Source organism: Nannobrachium achirus (genome assembly GCF_963921795.1).
Source record: "Nannobrachium achirus genome assembly, chromosome: 2".
NCBI classification, from domain to species: domain Eukaryota; kingdom Metazoa; phylum Chordata; class Actinopteri; order Myctophiformes; family Myctophidae; genus Nannobrachium; species Nannobrachium achirus.
In genome coordinates this window covers 53,773,484-53,788,013 of record NC_137811.1, presented here as the reverse complement: position 1 = coordinate 53,788,013, position 14,530 = coordinate 53,773,484, and the positions used below count along the sequence as shown (strand labels likewise).

General features: G+C 43.9%; 1 protein-coding gene across 9 annotated transcripts in view; it reads left to right on the top strand.

Moving 5' to 3' along the window:
- Positions 1 to 14,530, top strand: part of rims2a (regulating synaptic membrane exocytosis 2a) — a 272,468-nt gene that overhangs the window by 195,016 nt on the left and 62,922 nt on the right. For all 9 annotated transcript variants that reach the window (XM_080750629.1, XM_080750627.1, XM_080750630.1 and 6 more), the window contains one exon: positions 3,293 to 3,399. In XM_080750629.1, coding sequence (XP_080606755.1) covers positions 3,293 to 3,399 — 107 coding nt within the window. The remainder of the gene's footprint in view (positions 1 to 3,292; positions 3,400 to 14,530) is intronic.

Below are 14,530 nucleotides of genomic sequence, written 5' to 3'. Positions count from 1 at the left end.
ATCTTGTGGCCTTCACACAAAATGTCAATGTCTGAACGTAAATTGCTGCTGTTTATTTATAAACTGAGTTAAACCTAGCGGCATTCAGGCCACGTATGTAATTGTTCCGACATTGCCGCTATGTCCCATAAGATGGTCACACATTTTGTCAGGTGTCTAGGTTTCACGCAGCGCTTCATGGCGAGGATGAGGCAGACATTTTGAGCATTGGAAATTTGGCTATTGTACCTACACTCACTCCTCACCAAACATTACATTCCTCACCAGCTCTAGAAGCCCCGAGGATTCCGTTGAGATATGCCCTTCCTCTGATGGCCAATACATATAAATGAGTACCATCCGGGACCCATATCCGGCCCCCTTGTGATCATATAGCCTCCAGTGCATCCATCCCACCCCCACACCTCCCCCTTTGCGGACACCCACTGAGCACCTTGCCTTATCTTCTCAACAACCTCCGTAGGAACCATGGAGCCATGGATAGACACGAGTATCCCATCAGGTCCCGTTCGGCAGACCAGCGGCCCACAATAGAGCGGCCCGCCTCCCGGTCGCGCTCCACCGAACGTCCCCAAGACTCGTCGATCATGAGGTCTATGCCGTCTCTACCGTCCGGGAGGTCTGCCCCTCCCTCGCCTGCCTTGACGAGGTGTGACCCCCAGATCAGCCCCGCCGCCGTCGGCCCTATAGCTGTAGACCCCTCTCCCCCCCCTCACCCTCCTGACCACCGACTAATCCACAGAATGAAGGAGAAACACCACCACCCACTCCACCACCACCACCGATCACCCCTCCACCCTGCTCTACCCCTAACCCCACCCAACCCCACCTCACCTCACCTCACTGTGTGCCTCCTCACTCACAACAACCCCCCCCCCCCCCCCACCCCAACCATCCAGCAAGCTCACCACTTTTAATTTCCTGTCCCAAAAAGTACCGGTGCTGTATTTTATTTTTTACCCCCCACATGTCCCAGGCACGACATCCTGATGCTGTGTAGATACAGCACAGCACTAACCCCTTTTCTTTTTTTCTCTCAGTTCTTTTCTTTGGCACATGCTGCTCATACACTTTATTGAGTATAGCAGCGATGGGGCTGACAATTTGTGTTTGACTTCTTTTTTTTTTTATGTCAATACTAACATTACCTAATGCAGTTTTCTCCTGTGATGGCATTATTATTATTTTGTATTTTTATTTGAGTTGGACCCCCTTTGGAGGCCGTACGAACGCATGTTCGCACTGGTCTGTTGTCTCCGCATTGAACTCCTTTCTCTTTGCAGCTTGATGGGTGGACTGTAAAGTACATGCGATTTACATGATATCGCATCTCTGGTTGCAGATCAGTACCCTACAGTTGATGTCGCCCATGTCATGTGCCAAATACCATCGCTAAAGTGCATTGTACACTTGTTGGTAGATTACTGTACGTCTCTGTTGTAACAGTGCTTCTTGTCAGTAACTTTTATACTGTTGGAAAGCCAGTTTATTTCCCTTTTAATCCATTTAGGCCTAGAATTATTCAATGCTTTAACTATTGAAAAATAGCAGATAGGCTGCGAGCTTGTAGATCTGCTATTTTGGAAAAATCGTATATTCAAGTCTTTGAATATTTCTACTAAAAAGCGAACATTTGTAACTCAAATATTTGCTTCTGGGGGTCCACAGAACAACATATTTTGAGAGGGGGGATCACGGCCAAATACCTGTAATTTTGGAAAAGGTTTGAGAACCACTGATTTAGAAGAAGGATTTAGAAGTCGGGTCAAAGATCGGGTCAAATATATTCAAAGACTTGCACACATTTTCATGATTTAAAAAAATAGCAGATCAAGCTCGCAGCGCGGCACTCGGTGCGGCGCTGTGAGCTTGTAATATCTGCTATCTTTCAATAGTTAAAGCATAAAATAATGGTTAAAGTGGTTACAATCCAATCTTAAAGGGTTAAATGGTTTCCCATTTGTAATGCACATTGCATTTGTGGGATGACGGACAAAGCTGAGTATGTGGGTTGTGCCAAAGAAAAACTGCTTATTCTGCCGTTCTCGGCTGCTCATCTCACAAATGCATGTTTCTTAAAAAGGTTATTGCCAAAATAAGCTTGTTTCAACAGAGACATAATCTACCACACAAATACACGTTTTTGTTCAACGTTTGTATCATTTATTTGGAGAGAGATAATGAATTATACCAGACTTGAAGTCAGCTGGGTCTCGCTGAGCTGTCGAGCTACCTCATTCCATAATCACGTTTAAATCTGGTGAACAATGTCACGCTTTTTTGCCAACACATGCTTGAATGTGTGTGTATCTGCACCCATATGCATATTGCAAATGCATTTATGTGTGAACCGTGTCAAACACAAAACTCTCTCCACACAGCGCATGCTCAACTCAAAACCTGTCAAACCACTGGATGTACATTTTAGTGAGTACATTTTATCCTATATACAGCACTAATAGTGGGTCTATAGATTACCAATATGAATATCTATTGATCTAATGGATCTTACCAGTGCTGTCAAACATTTTAAGTATCAGCTTCCTCTGATCCGACCTACCGGTAAATCACTCCAGCTGAGCATGACAATGATTGCACGATTACGATACAGTATGTGCACTGACATACGGTATGAATAACTGACATAATCCTCTCTCAGTCTGTGGTTTGTCACCAATCCCCTTATCATCCGATCCCTAGACGAGTGGATAATGTCACACATTATTGAGCAATTATAGTCCCCTGATCACCGCAACTCTACCTGCTTCTTATTTAATCATTTTAAATCGATGTTTCTTTTAGGGCTGCAACTACTGATTGATCCTCTTTGCGATTATTCAATCGAGAAGCGTGTTTTGGTTATATATGTCAACGAATCAATTAACTACTTCAGCGTTATTTTATACTTCATTGCACAACAGTGTCACGCAAAAACAGTGAAAATAATCCCCCAAACATCGGAAAAGCTCACAATGCATCGGATCGTGACACGTTGTGAGCTTGTCGGCCGGGTTATTTTGCCTATAATGAAATGCCCAATATAGGGATAAGGTATTATTAAAATAAACGGATTATTTTATGAAATTATCGATCATCCTTTATAATAGACTCAATAAATTAGTTCCATTAACCGTTGCAGCCCTATAGTTTCTTTAATTAAACATCGTCATCCCGAAAAGGTCCTTTGGTTTTAACACTCTGGGATGCGTGGGTGCGTCAAGGCCCGGAGACCTGCATTCACAATTCTCCTGATGTCATTCTCACTGGCTTCACACTGCTCTGTGTCCAACAGGGCCCATCCTCGTAGTGGATCGGTCCAAACCAGCCCCACCGGCACCCCGACGTCCAGCAGACGAGGTCGACAACTACCACAGCTTCCGCCCACAGAGAAGGGGAGAAGTAAGTCATCCCATTCATTTATTTACGTAAAAACACTGAGCGCTTTATGTTTTTTCTAGTCGATGTGTCCATATAGAGTGACTTAAAAAGCTATGTGTTTGATTGAGGACCTCCGTCCTGTGGTTTTGAAGCCAGGCCTGTCTACGAAGCGTGTTTCAGTGTATGTTTCTGTTACTTAACCCATTCAGAACGGGTACACAATAGTGTGTATTATTATTTTTGCTTTAGCTACTGAAAAATAGCAGATATACAAGCTCACAGCGCAGCACCGAATGTTCGCTTTAAAAAATACATGTATTCAAAGATGTGCGCACATTTTCACGACTTTTTCAAAAATAGCAGATCTACAAGCTCGCAGCCCTTTGAGCTTGTAGATCTGCTATTTTTCAATAGCTAAAGCATTCAATAATTCCAGGCCTAAATGGGTTGTTAATGAGACAAAGCTCATATCCTGACCGAGACATCTAGTTTGCCCACAGTTGCTGTTACTGACCCCCTGGGCAGTTGCTCTGACCGAATGGAAAGGTCTGACTGGTTCATTCTGTCGTTCAATAATAGGCCGCGGGGTCATAATTGAACGCGTGAGGTTGTTTCGCTTGTTTGTTCTTTGTCACAGCGTTTCATTGTGACCAGGGTGTTTCCTGGAAAAGGCTTACATAATATTGTAACCTTGCTCGGTGGAAAAACTACAATTTGTGGCCGTTCAGTCGTTCACACACCAAGCGTTATGACTATAGTGATGCACCGCAAAGATATCGTTTTAAAACTCGCCAGTGGGTGGCCACACCTCAACTATGAATCAGACAACGGCGAACGACATAGTTTCTAATTATCTTCATAGTTATAGTGCTTAGTGTGTGAACGGCCCTTAATGTTGTCTTTTTTGTTGTTGTTGACCTTTTTGAATTCCATTTCGTAACACCTCTACTCGGTTCCTCTCCCCCCATTTATCTCTCTCAGAAGATGGAGACGAGGGAACAGAGCCTTGCGAAGGTCTGTACCTGAACGTTTGTGGGTTTAGTGTCTCAGATATGGGAGTGCTGGTCCCTTACTCTGAAAGGCTAAAACCTGTCTGCAACGGCCAGGACGCTGGGTTCAGTGGGAGCCTAAAGCTAACACTCCCTGAACCCCCTCTCCGTTGCAGCTTGGATCTGTGTATAGGGCTGCAACTATCCATTGTTATTATTAGCATTATTATTATTCTATTGATTACTTTTTCCATTTATCAAATACGCTGTGTTTTATATATATATATATATATATATATATATATATATATATATATATATATATATATATTTGTTATACTTTATACATCAATGATCAATCAAAAAGTGTTAGAAAACCTACAAGCTCACAACGCTGTGAACTTGTAGGCTATTTAAAAATATATCTATATTTATTTACTTCAACATTATTTTAAGCTTTTCGCCTAGAATGACACGGCCAAAATAGGGATCGGTAATCAATCGATTTGTTCTATCAAATTATCGATGAATCGATTAAATTGATGAGGTTTGATTAAGTGTTGCACCCCTATCTGTGTGTAACGTGCAGTCTAGAAGTCCTGTGTCATCATACGTGTACGTCATGGTTACTGTAGTAGTATTAGTCGTCCTGGTGGATTTGACTGTTGATTGTGACTACATCTACCTGCGTCCTCTCCAAATGTTACCTCCCCTGTGTCTGTATTGTGACACTGTAACTGCTGTTTTCTCCTGAAATGATTGTTTGTTTTGTTGAGATCATTTGGGTCTGTAAGATCATTTAAGTGCGGGACGCATTGGTAGAATCATTGCACGTCAAGACTTTGGATTTTTACACCATTGGAATAGTTTGAATTCTGTCTGTGGTGGACTCAGAGCTTTGCCCAGTGCTCTTATCCATACAGTGTAAACTCTTGTTTAAAACAAAGATTTGCACATAGTAGATTGGACTTCCTGCGCCTTCAAGGCAATGAATTAATGTAACGTAATTAATGTGTATCTCTGTTTGATCCTTAGTCCCACTTGAAAAGGTGCAGTAAGTGATATTGTATTGTTAAAACAAGTGTTAAATAACTATATTCTGATTGTAATCATTTCTATTGAGTATTTGTTCAGAAACAGGGGTCTCACTCCCTGTCTCTACAGCTCTAAACTGAAATAGATTTTTCAAGAAATCATGAAATGCTATCAAATTGAAGAGCAAATCTCCTGTTACCTAACAAACACTTTAAGCTTTAACATTTTAACAAAAATAATTCTGTTTTAACCCAAACATATCACTTACACTACAAGAACTTTTTAAAGCCACCCTGAAATATTCTGACTCGCTCAAACCAGGTGTGTCACATACTGTAAGGCAAACGGCGACGGGAAGCAACTAAAGTTGCATTTTCTCGGATACGATGCTGGGGAAGAAAGAAAGTAAGAAAGACAGAATTAGCTTTGTGGTGATTGGAAGGAAAGTGACAGAAGGGGTGGGCTTGGGGGAGGGGGGGGAGGAGAACTTGTCAAAGCACTGCTAGAAGTCTTTCATCAGTGTCAGAGCTCATGAGTGCTCTACATTGAGTCTGCCATGCCGCTGCACACAGTATCCACGGAATGTGTGTAAAACGGTCCCGTTTTACACACATTTTTCTTTAAAAAATAAATAAATCGTCGTTGTCGGGTGGAAACCTTGTATGTCTAAGACCGTTCGTTGTGTATTTATCATTTTAAAAATTACCAAACTAGTGAAAATAGCAGAAAGCACAGAACGCCTCACACTGCGAGGCGTTGTGTGCTTGTAGATCGTCTGTTTTCACTACTTTTGTGCGACGGCCTTGTATGATGAAGAAGGGCTTTACTTGTTGAAAAAAACGTACAAACTTGAAACCTGGAGATACGAGGTTTCTGCCCGACAGTGACGATATATATACATTCAGGGTTAAAATAACAGTCCAGATTGCCCTGCGTGGCCAACTAGCCCACTGGGTCTGGCTGGACCTCCAGTGGTCCAATTGGACCTCTGTAACTCTGAGAGTGTTACGGGTCCATTCAGTTCCATTTGTGCACTCTCAGAGTTAAATGAACACTTTACTGTGTCAACTTTTGGATCCCAGAGAGGTCAAATAGGGGTCCGTGCCGTGGCCTAATACATATTAAACTGGGGGTCTTTGTAATGAGGAAGGTTGAGAATCACTGATCTATAGCCCCAGCCTCTCTCCATCTCAATCCCTCTCAATCCCACCCCTTTTACTTATCATCTCCATCTTTTTTATCCCTCTTTAAGCTCTTTCCCTTTCTCTATCTCTTTATCCCTCTCTTTGTCTTTCCTTATTCCCCTATCCCAGGCCTTTTTTTCTGTCGCCCGTAACTCTCTCTCTCTCTCTCTCTCTCTCTCTCTCTCTCTCTCTCTCTCTATCTCTCTCTCTCTCTCTCTCTCTCTCTCTCTCTCTCTCTCCCCCAGTCTCCTTGACTTTAGCATGTCACCTCTACATTGTGCTGGTGTGTTCCATGGCGTAGTGGCAGCGTGTGGACAGTGGGGGGAGGTATTCAACTGACCCTGAGCTGAAGCACCCTCCCTTTGTATCACACTGAGCGTATTACGTAATGCAACTCTTTGTGTGTGTGTGTGTGTGTGTGTGTGTGTGTGTGTGTGTGTGTGTGTGTGTGTGTGTGTGTGTGTGTGTGTGTGTGTGCGTGCGTGCGTGCGTGCGTGCGTGCGTGCGTGCGTGCGTGCGTGCGTGTGTGCGTGGCAGTGCGCGGGCCTCCGTGTTGATCTTCACTTATCGTCCCGCAGGATCTCAGTTATCCGTTATTGCCCCTCGCTGATTTCAAGCGCTGATAAACATAGTTGGATCCCAAATGGTTTATCTTCCCTTCTCTTCCCTGCTTTGAACTCCAGCCAGAACTGTGACGCGTGCGTGCTTAATAATCAACTTGTTTGTTGTCTGTCTGCACATGCGTCCATTCCTTAGAGGGAACGGCCGTTGACCCTCCATCTGAGAATAGTCCAGCAGGTGTGTGTGTGTGTGTGTGTGTGTGTGTGTGTGTGTGTGTGTGTGTGTGTGTGTGTGTGTGTGTGTGTGTGTGTGTGTGTGTGTGTGTGTGTGTGTGTGTGTGACCGCAGGGAGAAGACTTTGAGCCTGGCCTATCAGCTATTTCTGGGAATCCCAGACAGCAATCTGTGTGCAACCTTCACTGTATCTTGCGTGTGTTCGTTCTGTTTCATTTTCACTACACAAAAGGTACACAGTAAAACTGCATTATCAAGTATTGTGTAGAATTATTACATCATACTTGTGAGTATCTAATGCTTCATGCCAATATTTACCCAGGGTTACGTATGCTGAACGCGACTGGTCTGTTTCAGCTATGCCCTGCACAAATACACAGACACACACATTAGTGCTTGGGAACTGCCCAGTGCAACCGCAGCTCCACTGGAGCAGTCGGGAGTTCAGTTCCTTGCTCAAGGGCACTTCAGCTGTGTTTAGGGAGTTTTCCTGCCAGTCCGGGGAATCAAACTGGGACCCTTTAGGCCGGTGGTTCTCAACCTTTTCAGGCCGCGACCCTCAAAAAAAGCATATTTTAACAGGAGATTCCACCCAACCTGACGAGCACTAAGAGTTGAGGCATTACATTTTATATAACTCGGTTCTATTGTGAAAATAGCAGATCTACAGGCGTTGTGAGCATGTAGATCGGCTATTTTCACAATTTCTGCCTCTAATATTTGACAATTTGGCCAATGTTTAATTTGGTATTAAAACGTCCTTAAATTGTCACTTTAGAAATGTGCAGATACCCTCTATATACTTAAACCTTGTGTTGGTTTGTGTACTGTTGAGTGAGAAAACAATGTTCTACATTGATTTAATCATCTGGGGACCCTCCAAAATAATTTGGGGACCCCTCCGGGGGTTCCCCACCCACAGGTTGAGAACCACTGCTTTAGGCCACCGCTGCCACACATTCCAACCATTGACATCCATCCATTTGTAACTCAAGAGAGTTAAATTAAAGATTTTACTGTGTACACGTTCTGTATCCATTCATAATGGAAACCGAGCTAAAACCCTTTCAACCATAAACTGTGTCCTGGAGGTTGGATTCTGGACTGGAGTCAGATAGATGTGTGTTCATGTGCAGCACATTCATGAGTAGTTCTGAATGACTGGGCCAGGCCGGGTTTTGGCAGATATTGGCGTTTCCCGTGGCTTCCACTTCCTTCTCTCCCATCTGTCCGCGCAGGGACGTCACAAGGGGGGGGGGGGAGTGGGACTGAGTTACTAGGGCCCAAGGTGGAGGGGCCTTAATTATTTTGTACTTTAGCTATCGAAAAACAGCAGATATACAAACTCACAGCGCGCTGCGAGCTTTTAGATCTGCTATTTTCGTGAAAAGTCGTGAAAATGTGTGCGAATATTTGAATATATGTATTTTTTAAGCAAACTTTTGTAACTAAAATTTTGCTTCTGGGGGGTCCCTGGAACTAAATATTTTGAGATGGGGGTCCGTGGCCAAATACATAACATTTTGGGCGTCCGTCACATGAAAAGGTTTGAGCAACACCGACATAGAAACATAGGTTTTTCAAAAAAGGATTTGAAATATTCAAAGACTTGCAGCACTCGGTGCCGTGCTGTGAGCTTGTATATCTGCTATTTGTCAATAGTTAAAGCACAAAATAACGTGTAATAATGCGTTCCCAGTCTCAATGGGTTAAACCCCCATCATGGGGGGCCCGCAGTGAATACTTGAACCCAGGGCCCAGAATTTGGTGCGACACCCCTGTGTCCGCGTGGCGTGTTTGAGCCATGTGAGCGCCGGCTCCACTTGGCGTGTAAAGACTTGTGTTCCGTTACTCAACATCCTGATGGCTGGAGAACTGCATTCATCAGCAGATTATGTGTGTGTGCAAGGCTGCCTCAGATGCCAAACTCTTTCTCTTTTGAGGGTGTATGTATTCTGTCATTATAGGGTCCATATGGGTCCAGTACGTGCAGGTGACTTTTTTACTTTTTTTACCTGATTGCAGTTTGAATATGAGCCTCAATTCAACTCTCTATAAGTTATGCTCAGCTGTTACACTGTTTGGTCTGTGAGATTTGAACACATAGCATACCCCGAAATATACCATATGATTAAAAGTATCTGATTCTGTATTTGTTTTTATATAACATTAAATATTAGTATTAGTATGTGCAGAAGCCCCTTCCATAGAAGACTAATTGTCTTGCATATGAGCTGGTCAACAATACGTGGATCGGCAAGAACATAGGTGTGGAATGATAATACCTAAACATCATAATTGTACATATTGTGCTAATTGCAATTCACAAATCACAGATTGGGACGTCCCGGCATTTTCGGTCATGAGATACTACTGTGTGTGTGTGTGTGTGTGTGTGTGTGTGTGTGTGTGTGTGTGTGTGTGTGTGTGTGTGTGTGTGTGTGTGTGTGTGTGTGTGTGTGTGTGTGTGTGTGTGTGTGTGTGTGTGTGTGTGTGTGTGTTGACTATTACTTTGCGCAAAGGTTTTTTTGAAACAAAGGTTTTACACAAAGGCTTTTTGTGTAAAACGGGACCTATAAGCTGCCGGGTTAAATTGCGTCTGTGTGGGTGTGCGTGTGGATCTTGTTTGTGTAGTACACACACGTAGCATTTGCATATTAATGCGATTTGTGAATCGCATCAAGTCATAAACGTCCATCTGTCTCCCTCCTCCCAGCAGACTGTGAGGAAAAAGCACACAGCCCGCCTGTAAATGGGAGAAAAGGCAAGTCCTCCAGTGTGACTAGTGTGATCTTTTTAGCTGGTTGCAGTGTCCTGCAGTGGTAGACCCACGGTCTGCATGCATGCATTTCTTCTTTCATTTACAGTATAGGACAGGGCTTCTCAAGGTCTGGTCCGGGGACCCGCCAGCAGCCCAAACGGACCCTTGTGGATCTGCAACTCTTTGCTTAGTGGGTGCAAAGGGGTCCATTTGGTTGCGTTTTCACACTCAGACCTTGAGAAGCGGTGCAGTAGGAGTCAATGTCCGCCTCTTCTCCCTGCACACTTTTTGTTCTTTGCGATGAGCGTGCTCGTTCCTGTGTGGTTAAATTAAAGTGAGTGAATTGGAGTGCTGAGATGGGGCTCAAGCTGATGCTGTCTGAGAGACTGATCTCTCGTGTGTACAGTATATCGTCGTTGTGGAAACCTTGTATGTCCAAAACCGTTTTAAACCATTTTAAAAGTGAGTTAAACTTGTGAAAACAGCCGATCTACAAGCACACAAGCCTCGCACCGCGAGGGGTTGTGTGCTTGTAGATCTGCTGTTTTCACTACTTTTGTGCGACGGCCTTGTATGATGAAGCAGGGCTTTGCTTTACGAAAAAATGTACACTTTTGAAACTTGGAGATACGAGGTTTCTGCCCGACAGTGACGATATAGATATATATATGCTGTCCCACCCCAGGCCATGCACAACCTCAACGCCCTTATAATCTAGATGTCTAGACGTAATCTGGACATTCATTTCCCCCATCCCACTGTGGTTCATGATGACAGAGCTCTCCATTTTCATTGTGGAATTGCCAATCATTTGGGTCAGACATGGAATATTGGACCTCCACCCCCCATGTACTGCATGTAGGCTGTACTCTTAAGAATGTCTTGTCTTACATCACTGTAACAATTATGCCGGATGTACACTCGATTTTTGCACACATTATCTTTACTGTATTAACAGTTAATACAGCTAATATATGCATATACAATATATTGCTTCTAGTTTGGCGCCAAAATTCAGGAGATTTTCAGTAAAAATTCTGGAGTTTCCAGAAGTGTTGGCAGGTGGGCACAGTTAACAGAATACAGTTAACAGAATAGTTCAGCAGTTCACAGTACAGTTCACAGTATTAACTGTGCTATGCATACTTTTTACCCTGACTGACTGTTACCTCAATTGGCCAGTAGATGGAGCAAAGTTCACAATATTTGATAGGGAGCTGTCCACAAGAGGAGTGCTGAAATGGCAAACATCTGTTTTCCACTGTACAGAAACAGTGTACAATGATTAAATGTAAAACCTGTTTTTTTTTTCATTGGGCAAAGCAAAAAGACCAAACAATCACAGATGTGTGTTGTGTCTTTGGTAGAGGATCTAATATTAGAAAAGTGGATAAAGCAAGGTTTTTGGAACCTTGTAGTTTGTGTGTGTGTGTGCGCGCGCACACGTGCAAGTGCATCTTTTTCCTTGTGATGTTGCTGTGAACAACTGTGCATGCGTGTACATTCTGTGTGGATGTGTGTCCTCATACGTGATTGTGTGCATGCGTGTGTGTGTGTGTGTGTGTGTGTGTGTGTGTGCGTGTGTGTGTGTGTGTGTGTCTGTGTGTGTGTGTGTGTGTGTGTGTGTGTGTGTGTGTGTGTGTGTGCGTGTGCGTGTGTGTGTGTGTGTGCGTGCATGCGTGTGCGCGCACGCCCACACGTGCGTGCATATGCGTGTGTGCTCATGTATAACTTTGTGTGGGTCTCTATGGTGTGCATGTATAGAGGTGACATGGGAGGACCAGCAACGAGGGCTCAATGGCTCTCTGTCTGACGATGGAACCCACATACACGCCTCTGAGACAGGTTGGTCGGCTGTGGACACAAGCACAGTCAAAACCTCAGTGTTAATTTACCTCTGAGGATGAACAAATGGAACCAAATGGAACAAATGTATAGATTAAACACTGAGGATTTTTGTTGTGTATTCTAAAATCACACCTCCACTTTGATGGAATAATGTACCCTAGCTGTGTACCGTGTGTACACGTGGGTTTACGAACACTGACCTCAGCTGCAGGAACATGAAAGCCTCTGAATACAACTGCTGCTTCAACAATTTATCAATAATTATTATGTGATGGCTTGTGGTTCCCTACACGGCAGCTAAAGTTGGAGGATGATTGTTCATAAACTCACATGCAGGAATATACTGTATATTTAGAAAGGAACATATTCCACCAACGTACTCTAATCCTAACAGCCCAGCAGCTATGCTCTGGCCCTTTCATAGCTGGTGTGAACTCCTTTCATAGCTAGTGTGAACTCCTTTCATAGCTGGTGTGGACTCCTTTCATAGCTGGTGTGAACTCCTTTCATAGCTGGTGTGGACTCCTTTCATAGCTGGTGTGAACTCCTTTCATAGCTGGTGTGGACTCCTTTCATAGCTGGTGTGGACTCCTTTCATAGCTGGTGTGAACTCCTTTCATAGCTGGTGTGGACTCCTTTCATAGCTGGTGTGGACTATGTTATCTCAATGCATTCTCACTCCCAAGGCAGCAAACGGGTGACTTCTTAGGACTAAACTGACACATGGGCAGATGACAATGTCAACGTCCCCAAAAGCATTCTAAAGAAGGGCTACAGTAACTGGATTGAATGGTACATCCACGATATAGGTTGCAACATTACTGGGTACAGACTTGCTATCTGTGCAGTGCTTGCTCCGCCTCATATTAACTATTTGTTAACAGCAAATAAAACAATGTTAGTGTGGAAACATCAGCAGCTACAAGTTGCTCATATCTACTTATAGCTAACTGACATTACGGCAATTAATGTTAACATTAATTAATCGCTCCGTTGTTTACAATGGTTTGTAATGCAGGCTCAGACCTGTTACCACCACATGTGGTCATGTGATTCAAGATGGCCGCTGTGTGAATATGGTAACCATGAGTTCTGAGAAACAAGAACATAGAACTTACACTACAAAAATGTTTCAAAAATATCCGATCTACAAGCTCAACTGTAGGCTCCCGATCTGTGACCCCTTTTTTATGGCGTACAGTACTCTACCTCCCCCTTCAGGATTAGTTGGACTCTGCTCCTGTTTTGTTCTTTGTTGTCTGTCCTTCTTTGCAATGTGCCATGAGCTGTGCAGCATTGGTGCACTGGTGTGATGGTCGTTATTCAAAGCACCTTCCGCTAAAGTCCAGCAATGCGTATTTAATCAGTTTCAACATGCTTCTAACGGTCTAAAGCGTAGTAAGATGGACGTTGTGTGAACCCCCCCACCCCACCGCACCCGGTTACATAAATGCCAACCATGTCTCGTTTGTGTTGCCGGTGCACTAGCTAGCCTTGGATACAGACAAAGTGCATGTTGCTACGAGAATGGCCTAAAAATGTTCTCGATCTTAATACGTTTCCATGGGAACACATCGATCTTCACCCCCCCCCCCCCTGCAAATTATTTCTTGGTTATGTCACTTAGCGACTTATTGCTGGGTGCACGGCTTGATGGGGACTTGGGATGGGAGTCACGTCTTACTTTGCAAGGCTAGCTTCATTAAAAGCTAATTGCGTGTGCTGTGTCTGTGTAGGAAAAGCAGATGCTGCCGAGCAGCTCTTCAGGCCATATTGTGATGCAATGACAACCTCTTCCCACTCGCTTGTTAGAGAGGTCTACTGACCCACTGACATCACACTTAAAACCTGTTCACAGGCATTTCCATTCAGCAGTTGACTTGCCATTGAACTGTTGTTACCTATAGTTATGTATGTCTTATTATGTCTTTGCCCTATTTCTCCATCGTTTCCACTTTCCCTCTCCCGTTTTTCTTTGTCTCTTTCTTTCTCCTGCTTTCTCACTTTCTGTCCACACTACGTAACGTTTAGACCTGGCAAGCATATTATGTTCTTTCAATCCAGCAAAGCGTCTGTATCATTTAAGATGTTGCTACAGTAAACAGTATGTCTATAGCAACATGATTTTGACGCTTTTTTTTTCAGACATAAGTACACAGTTTGTCCCTGCTATTTGTTCTTTGTCCTCCCTTGCTGCTATATCTATCCTTCACACACACACACGCACGCACGCACGCACGCACGCACGCACGCACGCACGCACGCACGCACGCACGCACGCACGCACGCACACACACACACACACACACACACACACAAACACACGCGCGCGCGCACACGCACACGCACACACACACACACACACACACACACACTGGGCCTACACAAAGCAAAACTCTCAGAAGCAGACGTTCACTGCTAAACGCCTATGGTCCATCAGGGAGGAATAACTCAGAGGAGTTTAGAGCAGAGAAAGCGCTGACAGAACAACTCCATGGCTGAATTCTGCAGACTGTGTGTATATGAACAATGTTCTACTGA